The following is a 22,993-nucleotide window of genomic DNA, read 5'->3' on the forward strand; positions in this document are numbered from 1 at the left end:
TCCCCACCCTCTGGCTCCTGGCATCACCTCCACCCTCCCACACTCCCTCCCCCCTATCCTGCTATGTTTAGCTCCAACCCCAGGAAAAGAACCACATTCTTTGATTTGAATGCTATTCTGCCATGTATGAAAGGTCTCCCCCCCCCCCCCCCGTTTTTAAAACTCACACACAGATAAACTATCACGAGGTGATCACATGTCAGCTTCTGTGTGCTGCTGGAATTAGTACAACAAAGCTCTCAATCAGTTTTATTTCCTCTCACCACAGTGGAAGGAAAAATGCAGAAATGAGTGGTAGGGTCATTTGCTAGTGAAAAAAGGGGGACTAGGATTCCACATTCATTTTGGAAACTGACTAGAAACAATCGCTCTCCCCACTCATGCCCAGGCAAAGTGTGTGGCCCAAGGGAGTAGGGAGGGGCCGGATGAAATCTATAGACAGCAGTTTTCTGTGAACAGTCAGCTGCTCTCAAGTCCAGAGGGCATCTATTCCCAAGTTCATCCAGGGGACAGCAGGAGCATGTTCCTTTTTATGCTGGGCCCATGTGTGGCTGTGAGCAGGTGGGTGAAGATCTTGCAAAACTTCAGTCACGTACAACACAACCGGAAGGGCTCTTGATGTTCTCAGCTTGAGAAGTAGAGAACCTTATGTGTACTTGGTGGTCTGCACAGTCCTAAGCAGAGAGCCAAGACAAAGATATTTGTATTGCTTTTGAAAAATCCCTTCTTTCATATACAAACATTCCTTCAGTTAGGTCCTCTGTCATCCTGAATGCTCTCCTCTGGTCATGAGCAGGTAAGGGCCTATTTTGCCAAGATAAGTAGGCTGTCTCAGAACTTCCCATAGGGAAAACCAAAATCAGATACTTCTTGTTTCACGTGGTCTCTAGCTTGAGAACTCCAAGTACTAAGAGACACAGGATAAGGATGAGAGAGGCTGAACCTTTTTGAGAGTCTACTCCTCTGCTGAATGCTATTTTCAAGGGAAAAAAGAAGTCAAATGGTAGTTTCCAGTCTATTCTGGGTTGGCCCCTTGGAGGCTCTGGCTTCTGGGTAATGTCCACAAAAGTCACAACAGTTGTCAAAGCTACTTCTGTTACTTGTTGGGAATCCTGCAGGAAGAAAATCCAGGACAGGTGAGTGCTTGGTATCCATTCATGCAGCTCTCTAACTTGACTGTTATTATCACTTTTCCTGAAAAAAGACCAAAACCAAATTGCTCTAAGCAAGATATACCTTTTTCTCATATTGGTGCTACATAGTTCTTGTTCTATAATATACAAGGAAATTAATTTCTTAGCAGCAGTCCATGACACCAGAACTGTGAACAGTTACACCTACCTAAAGTCTGAAAGACTGATTCTATAGTTTCCCCCAACTGGGGAGCTGGCTGATATCAGAGAGGCCACATGGCAAAACTGCTGCTGTTACGCTTTTAGCAGCTTCACCTTATCAAGTCCCAGAAGGCTCCAGGCTCTGAAGCAGAACACATGTGGAAGGAGTAGTGGCAATTCTATTCTGTCTTCAATTGCAGAAAGAAATGTGAGACTTCAGGGAAAAACAAAGAACTCCATAATGTAGATAAAAAGCCCATTAGAGTCACAGAATCCCAGGGTCAGAAAGGATCCTCTAAACCACCCATCAATTCAAGTCAAATGAAACAGATGCTCCCAGAAAGGACCTTGTCAAGCTGATTCAAGTATCTGGTCTAATATACATAGCTTTTGGTAGATGTCGTCGTAGCCTGATGACTGGAACATGTTTATCTAAAAAGAATTCCTTTTGTTCTAAGTCCGTGCTTTCCAAACTTCTAATTATAATTGGACAGTAAATAAATACCTTGTTGAACCAGAAAGGAGTATTTTCTCCACTTACCTTTGTTTATTCCAATGCTACATATTCTCTACTGTGGTCTTTGGCAACAGTAAATACTAGCTGTGGGAACACAACTTGGCTTAGAATAACCTTTCTAGGTACTTACAAAAATGGGTATGGGGCCAGTGCTGTGATAATCTTGCAGGTCATATTAACTCTTTGGAATCTTTTTTTAAACAGTGAAGTTCATGAGGGACTTGTCACAGAAATAATGTTACTTCTGAGCCACTGAGAGAACCATATATATTCCAGAACAGTCAGTGTAGGCTAAAGCTGACGAGGGAATCCTGATTCCAGCCAGGCATGGAAGACTGGCTGAAACTAACCAGACAAAGAAAATGGGGAGGATAGGATATAACATGGAGGCACGGATGAGGTAAGGATAGAAAGTGATTCCAGAATGACACCCCCCTCAGTGTGATCATGCAACTACTCCTTCCCCACCTCAACAAGAGATTGGACAATTACACAAGAGAAATTCTGGATTTAGGGACAGTGGGCATAAAGAAGGACAAAGTGATGTACGGAACTAAAAATGGGGAAATTCTTCTGTATAATGAAATCCCTTCCCTCATCTAGTTCCAAGATGCTGACAGATGGGTCTTACATCCATACCCTTCAGTCAGGAATCAAGAGGATCTTTTATGAAGAAAATGATCAGTTCCAGCAATAAGACAAAAAGATAATGACATCTGGCAGTTCTATAACCACAAAAGCGACTGCACCAAACTGTTCTACTGTGAAGGTCACCAGTCAGCAAATCTCACTCATGATGATCACAGAGCTTTCAATGAGCTTAACAGCTTACTTTTATGTTAGATAGCTAGAGATTGCCAGATGTATGGGGAAGCTTCTCACATTAAAGAGAAAAACTGTACATGGGCGCCTGGGTGGTTCAGTTGGGTGAGTGTCCAACTTTGGCTCAGGTCATGATCTTGCAGTTTTTTAGTTCAAGCCCTGAGTTGGGCTCTGTCTGACAGCTCAGAGCCTGGAGCCTGCTTCAGATTCTGTGTCCTCCTCTCTCCCTACCCCTCCCCTGCTCACACTGTCTATAAATAAATAAATAAATAAATAAATAAACAAACAAACATTAAAAAAATATAAAAAAAAGAAAAACTGTATCAAATGAGAATAAACAAACTCAGAGGAAACAAAGAAAGACGAGAAGTTGTTAAGATCTTTACTTTTATTTTTTAAAAAGTTTTATTTAAATAATCTCTACAACCCAGCGTGGGTCTTGAACTCATGACCCTGAGATCAAGAGTTGCAAGCTCTTCCAACTGAGATAGCCAGGTGCCCCAGATGTTTAAATATATAGAAGAAAAGGATATTATGAAATGAAATAGAAAATAAGCGCTCCTAGATATTAAAAATGTGAGAGCCAAAAAAAAATCAGTAAAAAGGTTAAAAAATAAAGTTGAGGAACTCTTCTAGAAAGAATAAAAAAGTAAAGAGATAAATATAAAAGAAAAAAAATCAGAGAACCAATCTAGTGACTCTGTAACAGATTAACAGGAGTTACAAAGAGAACAGAGAAAATAGTTGGGGGGGGGGTGGTCTGATTATTAAAAAAATAGTGAAAATTGAAAATTCTCAGAGTAAAAAAATAACAAAATTGTTTGGTATAATTAAAAATGAATGAAGAAAAAAAACCTGTCCAAGGGCATAATATTATAGAAGCTTTGGACTACTAGGAGCAAAAAGATCTTAAAATGGCTTCTTAACAGTATTGGAAACTAGAAGACAATGGAAGAATGCCTTCAAATTGTGAGTGAAAATCTAGAAGGCCTGGTCAGGTGACCAATCATAATTGATATGATAATGATGATGGTTGAATAAAGCTATCCTTAGACATGTGAACTAAAGAAAAAATGTACATGTGCATTTTTTTTTCAGAGGTTATGAGATTTTAAGCTCCACAAAACAAGAGAGTAAACCAAGAAGAAAAAAGTAGTGTCTAGTAAACAGTGAATCTTAACATAAGAAGCAAGAGGAATTCTAGGATGACAGGAAAGGAAAGTTCCATAACAACTGCTGGGCAGTAACTTGTTTCCACTACCTCAGGTAATAGAGGTTGCCATGAGGAAAACACATAGGAAAAAGTAGAACTGATAACATCATATGGCATGTTCAACTGTTTAGAAAACTGCATTGAGAGAGATTTTACGGAGATGTTGTAGAGTGTGAGACGTTTTAGCCTTTAGCTCAAAGAAAACTAAAGCAATGATATATGAGGTAATAATTTCAGAATGAATAAAAAATTTTACAAAAATTTAATGAGTTGGCTCAGCATATTTATAAAATCATAATAATGAGACACTGAATATGGATTTAATAAAGTATTTTATTTTTAGAGAAATACAGTCTTTAAAAAATTTTTTTTTTAATGTTTATTTTTGAGGGAGTGAGAGTACAGGTGAGGGAGGAGCTGAGAGAGAGAGAGACTGAGGATCCAAAGCAGGCTCTGTGCTGACAGTAGTAGAGAGCCCTATGTGGGGCTCAAACCCATGAACCATGAGATCACGACCTGAGCCCAAGTCAGATGCTTAACTGACTAAGCCACTCAGGTGCCTCTGATTTAATAAAATATTTTGATGTAATAAAATATTTTGATGTTAATAATAAAATATATTGGGAGAGTGGTGGGAGGAGAAAAACAGAGCTAAACTCATCTACCAAAACAAGAATTCAATAGATAACCTATAAACTCATGATCCAGGAGGTAATTATTCAATATTGCTTAGAATCAAGGCTAGAGAGGATATAACACTTCAGTTCTTAAGATATCCTCTTTTCTGGCATTTTTTGACTTTAAAAACATGTATTATTTTGATAAATTATACAATTACTAATTAATTTGATAATTTATACCATTATCCAGCATTAACCCAATCTGCAGGGGAACTCTGAAATATAAGGTAGGCTTCACGATCCCAACAAGTTGTGTTGTCTCAACCCAAACAAAGTAAGGAAGCAAGGGAGGTGAGTTTTTCTTTTCTTTCCCTTTCTTTCTTTTTAATTTGAGAGAGAGAGAGAGTGCCAGTGGGGTAGAGGGGCACAGGGGGAGAGAGAGAGAGAGAGAGAGAGAGAGAGAGAGAGAGAGAGAGAGAGAGAGAGAATCTTAAGCAGGCTCCATTCTTCATATGAAGCCCATTACGGGACTCCATCCCATGAACCATGAGATCATGACCTGGGCCAAAATCGAGTCAGACTCAATGGACTGAGCCACCCAGGCGCTCCAAGAGCTGGGATTTTCTATTCCTGTATCCTTCAGTCATTGGTTAAGGGCAATTTGGGAGATGTGTATTTCAAGGCACTTTACAGGTAAAGTGGGTCTAGTAGCATGAGGGCAGTCTTTCACAACAGACATAACAAAACACAACAGAAAGGGGAAGAAAACCTTAGGCATACCCACCAAATTAAAAAAAGGAGAGGGTGAAAATAGAAAGGTAAGTGCAGAAAGCAAAATTACATTTGGTAGTCAACAGGGTATCATATATAAAATAGAAAAGAAATGAATGGGATGCCCAAACTGAAAACATATCCATTATCCTTGACTCATTCTCCCTCAACCTCTGTATCCAAGCAATCAAGTCCTATCTGTGACACCCCTAAATCTCCTGAACTCTACTTCCTGCAGCCCTCACAGCCTCCACCTGGGCCCAGCTATCAGTGTCTCCTGATGAATTTCCATAACAGTATTCTAAATTTCACCTCAGTATTGTCCTTCACTTTCCATAAGCAGGGATGATGTTTATCTTGTTTACCACACTTTACCTAGAGCAGCAACCATGGTATTTGGCACAAAATAGGCACTCAATAAAGATTTTTTTTTTTTTTTGACAAATGAGTAGAGGTATTTTGGATAGGACACTAATATAAAGTAACAAGAGATAATAAATCATAAGGAAAAAATTATGCCATAGCTATTTAATAGTAAGTACAAATCACTTTGACCCCTTATCCCTCCCACAACACCCTAATTAGGATCCTTAAAGTTTGTGCTTCCTTCCTTCCTTGTTTGTAAACTAATATTTCAAATTAAATGCTTACTCTTCATATATTAAGAATATTGCCTCCATAATTGTGTGGAAGTTTGGAACAAACACAATCTAATGGTCCAATACTTAAAAGGAATTTGAATGCACTTATCAGGTCATTGGATAATATTGAACGTTACCGACTTATTTTAGAATTTGTGTTTTAGTACCACATGAAGAACAAGGTTTTTAAGTTCAGTGTGTTATACATAAGTTTTGAAGACTAAAGTTTTTCTATTTGCATTTTATCTTTTTTTTTTTAAGTTTACTTATTTATTTTGAGAGAGAGAGTGTGAGCAGGGGAAGGGTAGAGAGAGAGAAGGAGAGAGAGAATCCCAAGCAGGCTCCACACTGTCAGTGCAGAGCCCCACACAGGGCTCAAACTCAGGAACCATGAGATCAGGACCTGAGCCGAGATCAAGAGTTGGAAGTTTAACTCCGGGTGGACTGAGCCACCTCGGCGCCCTCTATTTGCATTTTAAAAGTGATGTATAAGCAAAATTAGAGAATTCAGTGTTTAGTGAATGTGTAGCAAGGACACTGGGGAAAAAAGACAATACTCAAAGTCTAGTCATCCCCTTTCTCTTATCAAAACAAACAAAAGACACATAGCCAAGTTAGCACAGTTCTTTTACTGTGGATCCAGTTCTGTTAGGTATGGTTAATTTATTTCTGCCTTAAACTATCATATTTTATGATATTTACTTCAGAAATTACCATCAACAATTCTGTTTTAACACTTTGGGAGGTTTAGGAGCTTTATTTGTTTCAATCCAGTTTATATTGAGCGAAATCCTTTGTCCCCAAATAAGATTTACTTTGGAACAATATGAAAAGTTCAGATTAGGTTTTGTTTGGCTTTGGTGATAAGAAGTACACCCGATATATTACTGTATTACATCTTTATAATCACAAATTATATATATATATATATATAATTTTTTTTTTATCTTTATTTTTGAGAGAGAGACAGAGTGCGAGTAGGGAAGGAACAGAGAGAGATGGAGACACAGAACCTGAAGCAGGCTCTAGGCTCTGAGCTGTCAGCACAGAACCTGATGCGGGGCTTGAATTTACAAATGGCAAGATCAAGACCTGAGCCGAAGTCAGATGCTTAACTGACTGAGCCACCCAGGTGCCCCTAAACCATTGTATGTTAATCCTCTATGTCAAATCATTACAAATGAAAAGAAACTATCATTATTAGAAATAGAGCCATGAATACCATCCCTTAGATTTATGTTTTTGTAACTACACATTTCATCAGCTAGAACTATGAACTAGAACAAATTCATCCTTGCTCAAGTGTGTAATTCATAACTGAGCTCTGAGAGCTCTTTATTCTACATACAAGAACCTTGTCAGAAACATTTATTGCAAATATTTCCCCCGATCAGTGGCTTTCATTTTCAGCTTTCCTGTGTCTTTTTAACTTTTTATTGTGGTATAATTTGTATACAATAAAATGTACACATCTTAAGTGTTTGGTTCAATGAGTTTTGACAACTGTATATGCTGTATAGCCCACACCCAAAACAAGATCTGCAATATATCCATCATTACAGAGGGTTCCCTTGTGTCTCCTTCCAGTCCGTCTCCCATAAGCAACCACTTTCTTTTATCACTAAAGATTATTTTTGCCTGTTCTTATACTTTGTATAAATGGAACCTTAAAATATTATTTTTGTGTGTGTTTAGATTCTTTCATTCAAGACAAATGTTTCTGAGACTCATGTATACTGTTTTGTGTACAAGTAATTCATTGTTTTATTGTAAGAATTCCATTGTGTGAATATATCACAATTTTCCCATTCTGATGATGGATATTTGGATTATTTTCAGTTTTGCACTATTATGAATAAGGCTGCTATGATCATTCTTTATAGGTCTTGTTTTGGACATGTTTCAATTTCCTTTGGGTAAATACCAAGGAGTAAAATTGCTGAGTCACAGGGAAGATGAATATGTAAAAGACTAAATGGTTGTACCATTTTCATCCCCATTAGCAATGTGTGAAAACTGAGATTTCATGTTATGTCTTATTGATTTTAGTTATTCTAGTAAGTATTATACTTAATTTCCTAGTGAGTGCTATCTCATGGTTATAATTTGCATATCTCTAATGACTAATGACTTTGAGCAGCTTTTCAAGTTTACTGGCCATTTGTTTATTTCCTTTTGTGTAGTATCTGTTCAATTTAATTTATTTATTTTGGTCCTTGATTTATTTGTAGGCATTCTTTTTATATTTTGGATATTAGTCTTTGGTCAGATAATGCACTAAAAAATATTTTCTACCAAACTATAGCATGCATTTTCATAGAGGTGTCTTTGATTAGCAGTTATTTTAAAGTTTGATAAAGACCTATTTATCAAATTTTTAGTTTTATGGTTTGATATTTGTTTCTTATTCAAGAAATAATTGCCTAATTTAAATGTGCAAAAATATCCTCCTATGTTTCCTTTATTTTTTATTTTATTTTATTTTTTTAATTTTTTTTTAACATTTATTTATTTTTGAGACAGAGACAGAGCATGAACGGGGGAGGGTCAGAGAGAGAGGGAGACACAGAATCTGAAACAGGCTCCAGGTTCTGAGCTGTCAGCACAGAGCCTGACGTGGGGCTCGAACTCACGGACTGTGAGATCATGACCCGAGCTGAAGTCGGACGCTCAACCGACTGAGCCACCCAGGCACCCCCAGAGATGTATTTTTTCTAAAAGTGTTTTTCAAATTGCAAATTATGACTCATTAGTGTCTAGAATTAAGAAAAGAACAGAACAGGGCGCCTGGGTGGCTCAATCAGTTGAGCGTCTGACTTCGGCTCAGGTCATGATCTCTCAGTTTGTGAGTTCAAGCCCCGTGATGGGCTCTGTGCTGACAGCTCAGAGCCTGGAGCCTGCTTCGGATTCTGTGTCTCCCCCTCTCTCTGCCCCTAGCCCACTCGCATTCTGTCTCTGTCTCTCTCAATAATAAAAAATAAATAAACATTAAAAAAAAAAAGAACAGAATAAACTACAACAGAATAGACAATACCACATTGTGCATTGCATAAAGACATTGTTTTATATTTCATTTTTATATATGTGTGTGCTAAAAGGTAGGTTGTTGTAAAATACATAGAGACTAGTAATTTCAGTTGCTTCTGTGGAAGGGGCAAGTTTCTCAAGTCAGCCCTTAAGGTGAAAATTTTTGTATAGTCACAATTCCCTTTGCAAATCCTTTAAATCATCCTAAGTAAAGGCACATGATTTGGTATATCCCATACCACTTCTCAGTAAGTTCAACACAGTTAATTTTTGCACCATGACTAGAAGAGATACTGTCTTCAGTTATACATGAATGAAGCACAACTGAAGTTTTCAATTGTCAACCAATTAGACCAGTTAGATGTGACTGACTGCAAAGTGTGATTTTGTAGAGGGGGCAAACTAACCCAAAAAGCCAACTTCTACTAAATACTAGAAAAAAGATAATGATTAAAATATCTAGATAAGAGATAAGCCAGTGGGTAGCTTCCATGCCTAGGAGAACAAGAGATTCAGAGAGAAAAGAACAGTCCTGTGGGTATCTTCCCAAACTTGCAAATAAATACAGTTTAGAAAAACAAAACCATATGTTCAGTGCAGGATCTCTAACTGATTAAATGAAGCTTATAGAAGTAGTGCTATGTTATTCAGTAATACAGAGAAAAAATGGAGTGCCTTCACTAACAGTTTCTGGTAACCTGAGTTTTAACCCCATTTATAGGCATAGAGAGCTAAGGTACTCAACTCTGTCGTAAGAAGGAGCTACAGATATTTTACTTCTGGCCTACATGCAGTCTCTAGTTCATTTCTTTTCTGGGATGTAAATGCAATGACATATAGATAATAATTTCAGTTAGTTTTAAGTATCATTAAAAGTTGATACACTGGCATGCCAATTTATATGTGAATCAGTTCACCAGATCTTAATCATTTCTCTGTTTTTGCAATTTTAAAGCTAAGGATTATATACTAAAACCAAGGCAGATGTTAAAGTGGCTTAACACACATCATAAACAATAGGTATATGTTTACTGCACTACTAAAATTATTTATCTTAATGGAATGCAATCAACTAAGAACTGATGACTACAAACTAGCCACAGCAATATCTCTTTAAGCAATCAACAGGCTCACAGACTCTGATAAATGTGTGACTATCATACTGAATGCACAGTTATGGAAAATGTTCTCTGTGGTTAAATCAACTGGTATAGTAACACTGGTATGATAATTTTTTTTAAAAGTTTATTTATTTATTTTGAGACAGAGACAGCATGAGTAACGGAGGGTCAAAGAGAGAGGAGACAGAAACCTAAGCAGGCTCTTTGCTGCCAGTGCAGAGCCCAACATTGGGCTCAAACTCACAAAACCATGAGATCATGATCTGAGCCGAAACCAAGAACTGGATGTTTAACCAACTGAGCCACCCAGGTGCCCTACACTGGTATGATAATTGCAATGAAATTAACCTATAAGATAGTCTGGGTTCAGGAAATTAAAAAAGAAAACAAACTGGGGAAAAATATATACACTATTTATCATGACAACATGCTAATTTCAATAATCAGGCAGGGAGGTTGACTTGAAAGTTGTATCAGCTCTCTCTAACCAAATGTTGGCTGGTAGCATAAATTGGCTCTCAATGTTAAAAAGTGACCTGCTTCTCATATAGCTGGTAAGACCATCTAGGCATTTCAAGGCTTAGCAGTACTTTATGAGCCATAACTTACCTTTATAGACTGGCACTGGTATAGGAATCGGGCTCCTGACACATGAGCTTGTGGGTTGGACTGGAGGCCTGTATATGCCCACAATACCTGGATCTCCAAGGAAACTGGTATGACACAGCAGGAAGTACAATGCATAGCCTGTAGAAGGGTAAAGAAGCATCTGCTTGAATTGCTGATGGTTGCCTACAGTCAGTTACCGTGCATTAAGGAGCCATGGTTTCTTAAAAATTATACACAACAAAGGAGGTAATAGGACTTAGAGAAAGAACACAAAAGTTCACAATAGACCATACTATTGTCCTTGATCTTAAAAAAATTAATATTCTAAAATGGAAATGACTAATATAGAGATTAATAAAATGTGAACCCACGTACAAGGGTTATAAGAAGTGCTCAGTAGCGGTGCATAGTCAGTGCTGTGGACTGCCAAAAAAAAGCCATTTCTGGCGGAGGATGGCTTCACAGGACTGGGATGAGTAATGTGTGTGTGTGACTGGAAGAAATGGTGATTAAAGGAAAATTCAGGTAGAGAGATGGCACATAAAGAGGTGTGGAACTAGGGGTGCCTGGGTGGCTCAGTCAGTTGAGCGTCCGACTTTGGCTCAGGTCATGATCTCACGGTTCATGGGTTCGAGTCCCACATCAGGCTCTGTGCTGACAGCTCTGAGCCTGGAGCCTGTTTCAGATTCCATGTCTCCCTCTCTCTCTGCCCCTCCCCCACTCATGCTCTGTCTCCTTCTGTCTCAAAAATAAACATAAAAAAAATTAAAAAAAAAAAGAGGTGTGGAACTAGACCAGCACATGATGTCATGGAGGGATACTCACTGATTAATTTGAATAATAGTTACTGAGTGTCTTCTATGTGCCAGGCATGATGGAGGCACTGGCCTTGAGCAGACCACTTGACTAAAGCAAAGGATTTGTACCCAGAGCAGTGAAAGGTAAAGGAAGACATTTCAGGGTTAGATTATGAAGTCCAACTCCAGGAAGATTAATTCCAAGAGGTAAGAAGGATTGCCGGAAGTGAGGACATCAATCAGGAGGTTACTATAACCTAGCAGACACAAGGCACTATCCTCAAATATGCCTTGTGCTTTCCTAGCTTCATACCTTTTTAGAGTAAGGCTCAGACACTGGCAATAATAATATAGGAATGGGGGGAGACAGACAGACCATATTTAAGCTTACTTTATTCAGGAACTAACAAACTGTTTCCCAAAGTGACTGCATCATTTGCAGTCCCATCAATTATGTCCGAGGGTTCCAGTTTCCACACACCCTTGCCAACACTCATTAGTGTCTCTCTTTTAAGAATAGCCATCCTCATGGGCGTGAAGTGGTATCTCGTTGTAATTTTGCATTTTCTTAATGGCTAACAATGTTGAGTCTTTCATGTGTTTGTCCCAAATATTTTAAAACATCTTTCTTTTCATTTATTCTACATTAGGAATACTTTCCTATGTTGTCAAATGTTCTTCAAAAACGTGATTTAAAAACACAAATTGTAGGCTTAAGGCAAAAAAAAAATAATACAGAGTAGTTCCAGTATAATCTGAACCTTGTCACTAACCATCCTCTTCCTGTTCTCAGCTACAATCACCCCAAACCACACTTCCTCTGTAGGGCTCTGTGGGAGATTTACAAGAACTCGATTGGACTTCAGTTGCCCAAAACCTGGATCAAGTATACGTGTTTACTTACCCCAAGACTTTTTAAAAGGAAAGAAGTATATAAGGAATAAAGTCATAATAGTGCTGCAGAAGAGAAAAGGGAACTTTCAAAATAATCTCTAAAGAGAAAGGCATTTCAAAGTCTGAACCAAAACTGAAAGGTTAAATAAAAAAAATAATTGATATCTTTCACAATATAAAAAAAAAAATACCAGAAACAAAGTCAAAAGACAAATGACAAACTGGGAAAAAATATCTGCAAATCATACCAAAAGAGTTCATTTCTCAAATTTGCAAAGATTTCCTATAAGCCATAACACAGTAATTCAATAAAAATGGACAAGGAATATAGATAGATAATAGTGAATAAAATACAAATTGTTCAACCATATATCAAAATACTCAACCTTACTCACAGTGAGAGAAAAATAAAACTACACTGAGATACTAATTTTCACTTATGAAAAAAGATTAAAAATTTTTTATGACATAGTATTAAAGAGGGTTAGGGGAAAAAAAGCAGTGTCACAGATGAATGATGGGACTGTAAATTTGTGCAACCTGTATGGGGAATAAATTGATAATATTTATTAAAAGTTTAAATGCACATACCTTTGATCTAGCAATTCTACTTCTAGAAGTTATCATATAGGTTTATTCTCTCATGTATGAAATGTTGCCTGAACCAGAATACAAAATGCTGCATTGTGTATAACAGCAAAAGACTGAAAACAACTTGAATGTCTACCAAAAACTCTGCATAAATAAATTATGGTTCGTCCATGTAATGGAATATTATGCAGCCATACTGTGCAAAGAATGAGGATGCACATTATGTACTGATATGGAACACACTCTATGATCAAGTGAGAAAAGCAAGGTGTAGGACAGTGTCTACAATGCTATATCATGTGGATAAAAAAAGTACAAGAGTATATACTTGTGTGAGCATGCAGTATCTGTGGAAGAAAAGAAACAAGTAATTTCAGTTGCTTCTGTGGAAGGGAAGAGCTGTCTGAGACACAGATTTTTATTTTGTACTTTTTGAATTTTTAGCCAAGTATATGTATTATTTATACAGAAAAATAAACAAAATTTTAATATATATATTTTAATACTTATTCATTTTTTTTGAGAGAGAGAAAGAGACAGAGCATGAGTGGGGGAGGGCGAGAGACAGGATGGAGACACAGAATCTGAAGCAGGCTCCAGGCTCTGAGCTGTCAGCACAGAGCCCATTGTGGGGCTTGAACTCACAGACCGTGAGATCATGCCCTGAGCCGAAGTCGGAGACTTAACTGACTGAGCCACTTGGGTGCCCCAAGAATTTAAAATTTTAAAAGAAAAGAAAAGAAAATTAAAGGTACAGCCGAGACTAAAGTGAGAAGATAGGGGGTTAGGCAAAAGAGGAAGAAGACAGAATAGTATAGCAGATTTACTTATGTCACTTGAGCTGGAGTCCAGAAACACACTTGCTGGCACTGATCTAGTGGGCCACCAGGAAAAGTGCAAACAGAAACAGCTAAGTGAGTTTCCTTCTAGGGAAGGGGGTGTTGGGGTTTTCACTCTTCATTGAATACCATTATATACATGGTTTGAATTTTTAACCTATTAATGTATTTTTATTAAATATAAATATGTAAACTTTTGTAACAGAAAGAAAACACAATTTCAACCTCAAAGAATGTGTGTTGATCAAACATTCAAGAATATAAGAGAATATCTGAAATATATACTTTCTCTTACCATAAGTAAGGTTGATTTTGAACCACAGAACAATCTCTAGATTTTCTACCTTCAAATTTTTTTCCAAGTAAGGAAAGTAAGTTAGGTATAAACCTAACCTGAAATAATAACTTCAAATGGCATGATTTTTTGTAGTCTTCCTTTTGTGACAACCGCATTATCTTCCTTCTATGAGGGTCACATCATCTATGGAAACAGGGCTGGTTTTAATTTTAATATCCACACTTTTCAAACAAAAGGGGAAAGTGAGTTTCTGTGAGAACGTGTATTTCTTCCTTACTGAAACACTGCAGTTCCTGCTGAGAATCCTTGTCCACTCTCTCTTTTGGGCTGGGTCAGCGTTACCAAAGATGGCAACATGTTCTGGGCTGGTTTTTCCATGAAGAGTCTGATAAATTTCCTGCTGTAAGTGGCTGCAGTCCATCTTTTTCAGCCTGAAATGAAACACCATGGAGGCTGGAGTTCAATGCTAACATACTGATCCAAACGTTAAAAATAATATTATAGGAGCACCTGGGTGGCTCAGTTAAGTGTCCTACTTCAGCTCAGGTCATGATCTCACAGTTCATGGGTTCAAGCGCCACATCCGTTCTGAGCTGACAGCTCAGAGCCTGGAGCCTGCTTTGGATTCTGTGTCTCCCTCTCTCTCTGCCCCTCCCCCGCTTACACTCTGTCTCTTAAAAATAAATAAATGTTAAAAAAATTTTTTTAAATATTACAAAATAAATTGGAAGAAATAATCCTTATTAATAGGTATAAGAGACTGTCAGAAAACTTTTAGCAATATTACTATTATATAGATTATAAAACTACTCCTAACTAGCATTGTCATTCAAAATATAAAAGTTGTCCTTATCAACATATTCCCTACAGAGAGAGGCAAAATTGTGGGAAATGATGTGGAAGCAAAGAATTACCTGAGCTTGCATCCAGATATTGCATTCACTCCAAATTGCACTTCATGTTTCTTAACAGAGCAGATTCCATCACCCTGGCTCTGCAAGAGGGTCATCTGAGGTGGAAAGTGATGGTCAAGGAGAGTGTAACAGAAGAAAAAGAAGGCAGATTGGAAAATTTATGCTCTTATTATTCCTTTAACACTATATTTTACTATTATCATAACATTGTTCGAGTTACAAATTTGTTTTTTCCCTCTAGTAGTTAAAAAACACAAGAGACAATTACTATTTTCCCCCAAATGTCTAACCACACACCAGTATATAACTATTTCCTTAAAACAAACACCTTCAGCTTTTGGTAGCAACGACTTTGAGAATATAATGTATTAATGGTTGGTATTAATGGTTTGGTAAAGGAAGTCCTGAATACCTAAAAAAATCAGGGGACCTCAGAATTGGCAAACCCAAAAGATCAGCAGCTGCAGCTTTTCTGCAAGAGACTACCCAAGTCCCAAAAAGGATACAGAGTGACTTTTATCACCAGTTAGGGCCAAAAGTGGCTTCCCAACAATATAGCCAGGATTTCCACTTCTAGGACCAGTAAGAGAAGCAGCTGTGCTCTGTTGAAAAGCCTGCACAAAGAGCGAAGAAAAGTCACTTGCACAGAAAAGCAGGCTCCACTGTGTGGCTTCATACCCTTCTCTATGGCATTGCAGTAACTTAGCAGCACTGAACAATCTGGCTCCCTCACACAGTGGAGCATTTTGCAGAAATTTCTACTCCCCAACATCTTTTACTTTTTCATTCACTAAAATAGGTCCCAAGTGATCTGCATATTGAAATTCACTGTATGCTACTCCTACCAAGGATTACAACCAAGGATCTACCAACCTTTCGTTTCTCAAAAACTTCTATCAGTTAAGGAATTTAAACTTAATTTAGAAGTATCTTTTAATTAATACAGACGTTCCAGTGATAAACTGTGAGAGACATGAGACTTGGTTGATCATTTGAGGGCAGAGTTGAGAAGAAACCAGATTCTGCTGGGGTCAAAAGAAAGTAGAAAAAGGCAAAAGAGTGGGTGATGGGCATTGAGGAGGGCACCTGTTGGGATGAGCACTGGGTGTTGTATGGAAACCAATTTGACAATAAATTATATTATACACACACACACACACACACACACACACACACACACACACACATAAAAAGAAGAAAGCCAAAAGATCGTGATCAAGATTGGAAAATTAGATTAAGTGGGAAATGAATAAAATGCTAAATGCCATCACATAATAATTTGACATGTTTATAAATACATACAGGCAAAAATTCATTATAAGCACCTAAATAGTACAGAAATATAAAGAGTAAAAGTAAAAAACAAACAAAAACTTGCCAAATGCCCAGATATATAAGAAAAGCTAGTTAAAGAATTTCTGTGGGAGATTGGCTGAGTTTACGATTCAAAGTGACTATTTAAAAAAAGAGTTTGGATTTGAGACTAAAGTCCTGCTTCATTGGGGCCAGATAGAGAGTCACAGAAACTTTACTGTATAAATGTTGTTGAATCTCTATCACTTGTAGTTAAATTATGGAATAGCAAATGTTGAGGCCTCAGTTGACAGACTGAACTAGGCCTTCATATTCTTAATCTATTTTGCATGCATCAGAGAAGCCCAGGAACTATTTCTAACCCACTATTTCTTGCCCTCTCAATCCACTATAGAAGAAGGGCCCTAACCCTGAAGCGAATGAGGAAATGTTGCTGTAAGGAAGTGTCTGGCTCCACAGTCAGGTTGGTTTGTCCAAAACTGACAGAGACTTTCTGGATTCCAAAAGTCCCATTGGTCTCTATCTCATAGATGACCTGAAATACAAAAGTAAAATCAATTAATAAAATTTATTCACTCATTTATTCATCCATTTAGAGAGTGCATGTGTGAGAGGGGAAGGGGTAGAGGAAGGAGAGGAAATCTCAAGCAGGCTCCATACCCAGTGTGGAGCCTGATGTGGGGCTCAATCTCATGACCATGAGATCATGACCTGAGCCAAGAGTTGATCACTTAACCAACTGAGCCAACCAGGTACCCCTAAAAATTATTTAATGGGCCAAGTATACAGAAGATTTTCTGTCTTTAAGAGTTTTATTATAACTAAATGAGTGTACAGCATAGTGAATACAGTTAACAGTAGTGTATTTATATTTGAATGTTGCTGAGAGTAGATCTTAAGTTCTCATTGCAGGAAAAAAATGTGTAACTGTGGTAATGAATATCAACTAAACTCAACTGGTGATCATTTCATTATATGTGTGTGTGTGTGTGTGTGTATGAAATTATCATGTGGTGTACTTAAATATATATATATATATATATATATATATATATGAAATTACCACCTTGTGTACCTAAAACTAATACAGTGTAACATATGAAATTATCATGTGGTATACCTAAAACTAATACAATGTAATATGTCAATTATATCTCAACAAAAGGAATAACTGAACGAGGGAAACTAAACAAGTAATCTTAAAAATGCTAAACACAAATACCATGAAAAGATAAAGTAGACTTCATATTATATCTACACATGCAAAAAGATACTGGATCTTTGAAAGGGTTTTGAAAGGGTGTGAAAGGGTTTGAAAACTCTTTGACAGCGTTCATGGGAGAAGTGAGTTTATGGTAAGGATCGAAAGGGAAGAAAAATGAGTTCTGATTGTGTGCAGAGAAGATGAGTAGAGAGGGGAGCATGGAATGGACACCAGGTTTACTTGATTCTCCCAATGTCTGAGGATGAATGAAGATAGTAGCTGGAAATGGAAGTCATAAGCAATTGAAGGTAACCTTAGATTTCTGAGAAGACTTTAAAATGATGCTTAAGACAATTCTTCCTTCTGTAGCTTGATTAAAAGGGAGAATAGAGGAAAAGAAGTGGACTCCTCTATTTCAGATTTTCAGATGATACTAGTTTTTTTCAGGAGAAGAAAATGTGGTATGAACTATACTAAACCGCCAATAGGTAAAGATAGAAAAGTCAGAAATAATCTTAGTCTTTTGGGTGTGAAATATGGGAGAAAGGCAGCAATGGAAACTGAAACATGGTAGGAGGAAGGTGATGGGCTCAGTTTTTGACATGTTAAGTTCCATGCACAAAAATTCCTGTGGGGTTGGTCTGGTACTTAATGGAAGATGAGGCACCTCTGGTAATGTTGATCAACAACCAACAAACAGTCCAGAATCTGAGATCAGCGTCCTTACCTGGGAAACCACATTCTGACAAATGTTTCCAGACAAGAGAGGAGAACCAGCCTGTGAGACAAGGGTTACAGGAACCTGGAACTAGCAAGGAGAAGAAGTAAATCAACTGAGATTGAAAGCAGTATTTTCTCTTCTAGCTACATATTATATTGAAATGAGTATTTTTCATTTTTGATCACCACCTTCCTCTCTCCTTCCCATTGCCAGCCTACAACTTAAGATAAAAAAAAAATCATTTTAAATCAGCACTTCTCAAAACATATTTCTCAGGTCTTTAATTTTACTGGATATAAAATAAAGGTTCTATGGTCAAATAAATTTTAGGAATACTATATCTGGTATTCCCCTTAGAGAGTACCAGGGTCCTCTAGCACATTAAAGACTCCAAGAAGACCCCTCTAAATATAATGTTTAACTTTACTTAACCCAATGTTTCTGAAACTTATCTAACACCTTGTGAATTTTTATTTCATGTGATGCTTATTAATCATAAAGAACTTACATGAGAAAATGTTTTACGTCCACACCTAACAGTTTGATACATCACACACAGATTTCCTTTCACAACTACAATCTAGACTGAAACTGCCTCAGATGCAAATGGACCAAATAGTCTCCTTATTTTTTCCTGATAAACAACGTCATACCTTCGTATTCTGCAGATCAGTCATACCTCTTGGAACCTAGAATAAGAGAACAGCAAGAACCGTGAGTGTGCATAGACCTCAGAGAAAATTTCCAGGAGCTTGTGGTTTCACATGTGGGGAGGAAAAATTAACATATTAGAATGATTCTTCTCTTCCACCTGACTCTTCTTAATACTAAAATGCCATGAGTAAAGCTGAGGGGAGATTGGACTGTGACACGCCTGCTCTGAGCAGAGCTCTACAGAATGGCAAAAGCAAGAGGTTTTGGTGAAATAGTGAAACGATATCCCCTCCCACTGTCCAAGCCAATCCCATTAGCCAGGAGGGTAGAATCTCTTATCTTGGATGTATATCCTCAATTCTTCCATCTGTCTTTAGATGACAGGGTTTTTGGGCCCTCTGCCTTTTTTTAGCTCTTAGGCATTCTGACTTTCAGTTCAGTGCTTTTCCCACAACCCAATGGTGGGAAGCATGTTGACTTGGAGGGTAGGGACACCACCTTTAAGACTGTGAAGTTATAATAAGAGGCAGCATTGAGGGCTGGATCCAAGGTGCAGCTATTTGTCAGGTTCTTGAAGAAACGAGCACAGGTTGTACTTTTACTCTCCAGGAAACCTTAGAACACAAAGAATTAAGGGAGTGATAAAAAAGAAAGTCTATTTTCTTTTTATTTAAAACAACTTTCTTTAGGGTTTTTTTTTTTTAAACCATTTCTAAGAAAGCCTATTTTTCATTTTTATTTTCTTTAATTTTTTTTAATGTTTATTTATTTTTGAGAGAGAGAGAGAGAGAGACAGAGTGTGAGTGGGGTAGGGGCAGAGAGAGAGGGAGACACAGAATCCGAAGCAGGCTCCAGGCTCTGAGCTGTCAGCACAGAGCCCAAAGCGGGACTCGAACCCACGAACCATGAGATCGTGACCTGAGTCGAAGCTGGATGCTTAGCTGACTAAGCCACCGAGGCACCCCCAAGAAAGCCTATTTTAAATTGAATAAAAAGGTTGGCACTTTTGTTTTGGACTCACCCGCAGGATTGCTCTCAGCACAGAGCCCCCCAGCACCAACTCCGGCAGGCTGCTTCAGCAAGCTGATTACAGACCACTTGGGGAAATATGTCAAAATGGGGTCCCCAGCCTGAATAAAGTACAGTAGAAATTTATCCACAGTGAGATTGGACAGAACTCTACCAGAAAAGAAAAAGTAGAAACAAAAATTAACTCAATGACTTGTTAATATGGACAATACTGCCTTCTAAAAGAGTTGACAATGGTTTACCTAGTTGCAGCGGGGTACCTCAAAGATACCCCGTCAATTGTCAGCTATGAGGGAAAAACCACACCAAACAATCCCATCCCTATCCCCAGGCTCACCCTGTAAAAAGGTGGTGGCGACTGGGTTTGGAATGTTGAAGTGAATGATTCGCCTCCAAACTCTGTAGCCAAGGCCTGGAAGTTGGTTGCATTGACCTTTTGGAGCTTCTGGAAATAGTTTAATCTTGCTAGAATTTTTTTTTTTTTAAATGAAAAGGGGTTTAGATAAAAGAAAAACATTTATTTTAAAATATCTGGCATGCCAAGTAACTACTTAAAAAATATTCTTATTGGGGCATAATATATACATAGCAAAGTATGCAAATACACTCATCTTAAGTGTAAACTCAAAAGATTTTTTACATATTTATATACTTTTATTCCCGCTACTCAGTGTAAGTTATAGAACATTTTCCCAGAAAACTCCTAATCAATAACACTCCACTTTCAAAGACAACAAGTGTGATTTTTATCGCCTTCTATTTTATGTGTAATCTGTTAAAGGAATTATTGTTTTACTATTGACATCTAAGATAAGAATACGGCCAATGAATACCAGTCAGTTCCATGTCCTTAACGCCAGGAATGTGAGTGATTAGCAGACTGCGATGAAGACAGGAGGTTCAATAATGTTCACATTTGCCCCATACCAGATGAGACTCTAGTACAACAAAAAGGTACTGTTTCCGTCAGAACATGGCAAAGCTAGAGACAACATTCAATTTGTCCTCTCCTTCCTGTTTCTTCTTCTTTTTTTTAATGTTTATTTATTGTTGAGACAGAGAGACAGAGCATGAGTGGAAGAGGGGTAGAGAGAGGGAGACACAGAATCTGAGGCAGACTCCAGGCTCTGAGCTGTCAGCACAGAGCCCGACGCGGGCCTCGAACCCACGGACTGAGAGATCATGACCTGAGCTGAAGTCAGAGGCTCAACCGACTGAGGCACCCAGGCGCCCCATCCTTCCTGTTTCTTCTAAACCTCAACTGACCTGTCCTGATAATAATGTTTCCACCTCTCAAGTAATTGGCTTTATGTTTCCCTCCTTTCACTTCATAATGTCTACATTTAAAATTTCAGGGGCGCCTGGGTGGCGCAGTCAGTTAAGCGTCCGACTTCAGCCAGGTCACGATCTCGCGGTCTGTGAGTTCGAGCCCCGCGTCAGGCTCTGGGCTGATGGCTCGGAGCCTGGAGCCTGTTTCCGATTCTGTGTCTCCCTCTCTGTCTGCCCCTCCCCCGTTCATGCTCTGTCTCTCTCTGTCCCCAAAATAAATAAACGTTGAAAACAAAATTTTTTAAAAAAAAAATAAAATTTCAGACACTCCAAAGTGGTATATTTTGTAACAATTCTATAACTTATATTAAACAAATATGTAAATCTATCTAAGTTCCTGTAGCCAGCTCCTTATGTCTAACAGGGATGACTGAAATTAAAGTTTTGTACAGGTTTTCTGATCCACAACCAATAGGGCAGAAGAAACTGCAAACGTTCACTACTAAGAGGGAGCAGGTGGAGAGGTAGAAGAGGGCAGATGATGGAAATTCAACAGAAAAAAAAAGTTAAAAAAAAAAAGTCATGTTAGGTAACATGAACAGCCAATACATTTCTACTCACAGTTGTTCAGAAGGACACAAAACTGCCTTACTCCACCTGAATCCATGAAAACTCTCGAAGGAAATGGGGAATTACTCCTGAAGATAAGAGAGTTGTCCACACACATCCAACTCGAAGACCTGAAAGGAAATAGGACGAAGAAGAGATACATTTAGAAGTGGAGGGTTTGGCCCAAAGGACGTGCCCCATGGATGTCAGTCAATGCCTAAGAGAGGCCTCCTTGGGCATCCATAGGACAACACAAAGGTCCTATTCTATCGGAGGGTCCTACTCTAGAGAATCCGAGGAGTAACTTCACTCCTGGGAAAAACCAAGGTAATTCTCCTTACAGAAGTGGAAGTGGGGGTGGAAGGCAAGAAGGATAACTCCTCCTACTTCCAAACATGACTTATTACAATTAGACGCTACAGGGTCTCAATCTCCTTTAGGATTCTACGGGCACACGGCAGCTCACCTCACGCTGCCCGGAAGGCAGAAGGAGAAAACTGTCCTCGGATGGAGAAGGTAGCAGTCCCTGTCGCAACAGCAATTTATGTCGCAGGTACCAGGAGTCAAGTCACAGACACAGACCGGTAAGGCTATGAAGGTAAAGCAGAGGGAATGGGGTGAGGATTCCCAAACTTCCAAGCGCGAATTCCCATCTTGCGACAGTCCCACTCCTCACTTAGTGGCAATCCACTTTTTCCACAGAATTTTAGATCTAAGGCAGTGGTTTTCCATCCCCACATCTCCTCCCCTCACCTGGAAAGGGGTCTACGGTCCCATTCTCAGGTGCAGAGGGGGTCACAACCGTAGGGCCCACCGTAGAGATTCCAGGCACAGGCCAGGGAGTTTCAGATCCCTCCGAGGATTGAAGGGTCCCTCCAGGCGACGCTGGCCCCACGTCCGAAGGGGTGGGTGCAGCCCCTGACGGAGAGGAAGGCTGAAGCCAGACGCCCTCGGGAACCATCAGGAAGAACACCTGTAGTAGCATGAGCTGCGAGATGCACATGGGAGCAGTCAAGACCCCCACGAGTTTAAAGTGGGTTTCAGCGGTCCCGAGACGCTTCGGAGGAGGATGGTGGAAGGAGTCGCATCGTGTCTGACGTCTTCCGCATGCACCTGCTCATTGGCTCACGGCTATGGCCGAGAGTTTTTCAGCCAATAGAAAGCGGCGTTGTTACAGCTCTTTTA

The 22,993-nt window shown here is 38.7% G+C and overlaps 1 protein-coding gene across 6 annotated transcripts; it reads right to left on the minus strand.

Moving 5' to 3' along the window:
* Positions 1-236: 236 nt before the first annotated feature.
* On the minus strand, positions 237-22,923 carry TCTN3 (tectonic family member 3). Of its 6 annotated transcripts, none has more exons than XM_015083006.3 (14): positions 22,562-22,922; positions 22,275-22,398; positions 21,821-21,939; positions 20,268-20,395; positions 19,923-20,031; positions 19,400-19,515; positions 18,901-18,936; positions 18,254-18,334; positions 16,732-16,857; positions 15,515-15,622; positions 15,009-15,103; positions 14,372-14,525; positions 10,676-10,813; positions 237-1,112 (listed from the first exon to the last, which is right to left on the minus strand). In XM_015083006.3, the coding sequence occupies exons 1-14, from the start codon at positions 22,809-22,811 to the stop codon at positions 876-878; spliced, it is 1,821 nt and encodes a 606-aa protein (XP_014938492.2). In that variant the 5' UTR covers positions 22,812-22,922; the 3' UTR covers positions 237-875. The 6 variants fall into 6 exon arrangements, 5 of the variants coding, with proteins under 5 accessions (XP_014938492.2, XP_014938493.2, XP_053063271.1 ...); XM_015083007.3 differs by having other exon boundaries at positions 409-1,112; positions 18,254-18,328; XM_053207296.1 differs by having other exon boundaries at positions 409-1,095; positions 10,665-10,813.
* Between the last annotated feature and the right edge of the window lie 70 nt (positions 22,924-22,993).

The sequence above is a fragment of the Acinonyx jubatus genome, chromosome D2 (assembly GCF_027475565.1).
Source record: "Acinonyx jubatus isolate Ajub_Pintada_27869175 chromosome D2, VMU_Ajub_asm_v1.0, whole genome shotgun sequence".
NCBI lineage: Eukaryota > Metazoa > Chordata > Mammalia > Carnivora > Felidae > Acinonyx > Acinonyx jubatus.

Coding starts and splice junctions, on each gene's coding strand:
- TCTN3 (XM_015083006.3), bottom strand. CDS start 22,811: ATGTGCATCTCGCAGCTCATGCTACTACAGGTGTTCTTCCTGATGGTT. Junction 18,937..19,399: donor ATAACTTCACAGTCTTAAAG/GTGGTGTCCCTA, acceptor CTCTTATTCTAG/GTTCCAAGAGGTATGACTGA. Junction 1,113..10,675: donor ACCAGTGCCAGTCTATAAAG/GTAAGTTATGGC, acceptor TTCTTCCTGCAG/GATTCCCAACAAGTAACAGA.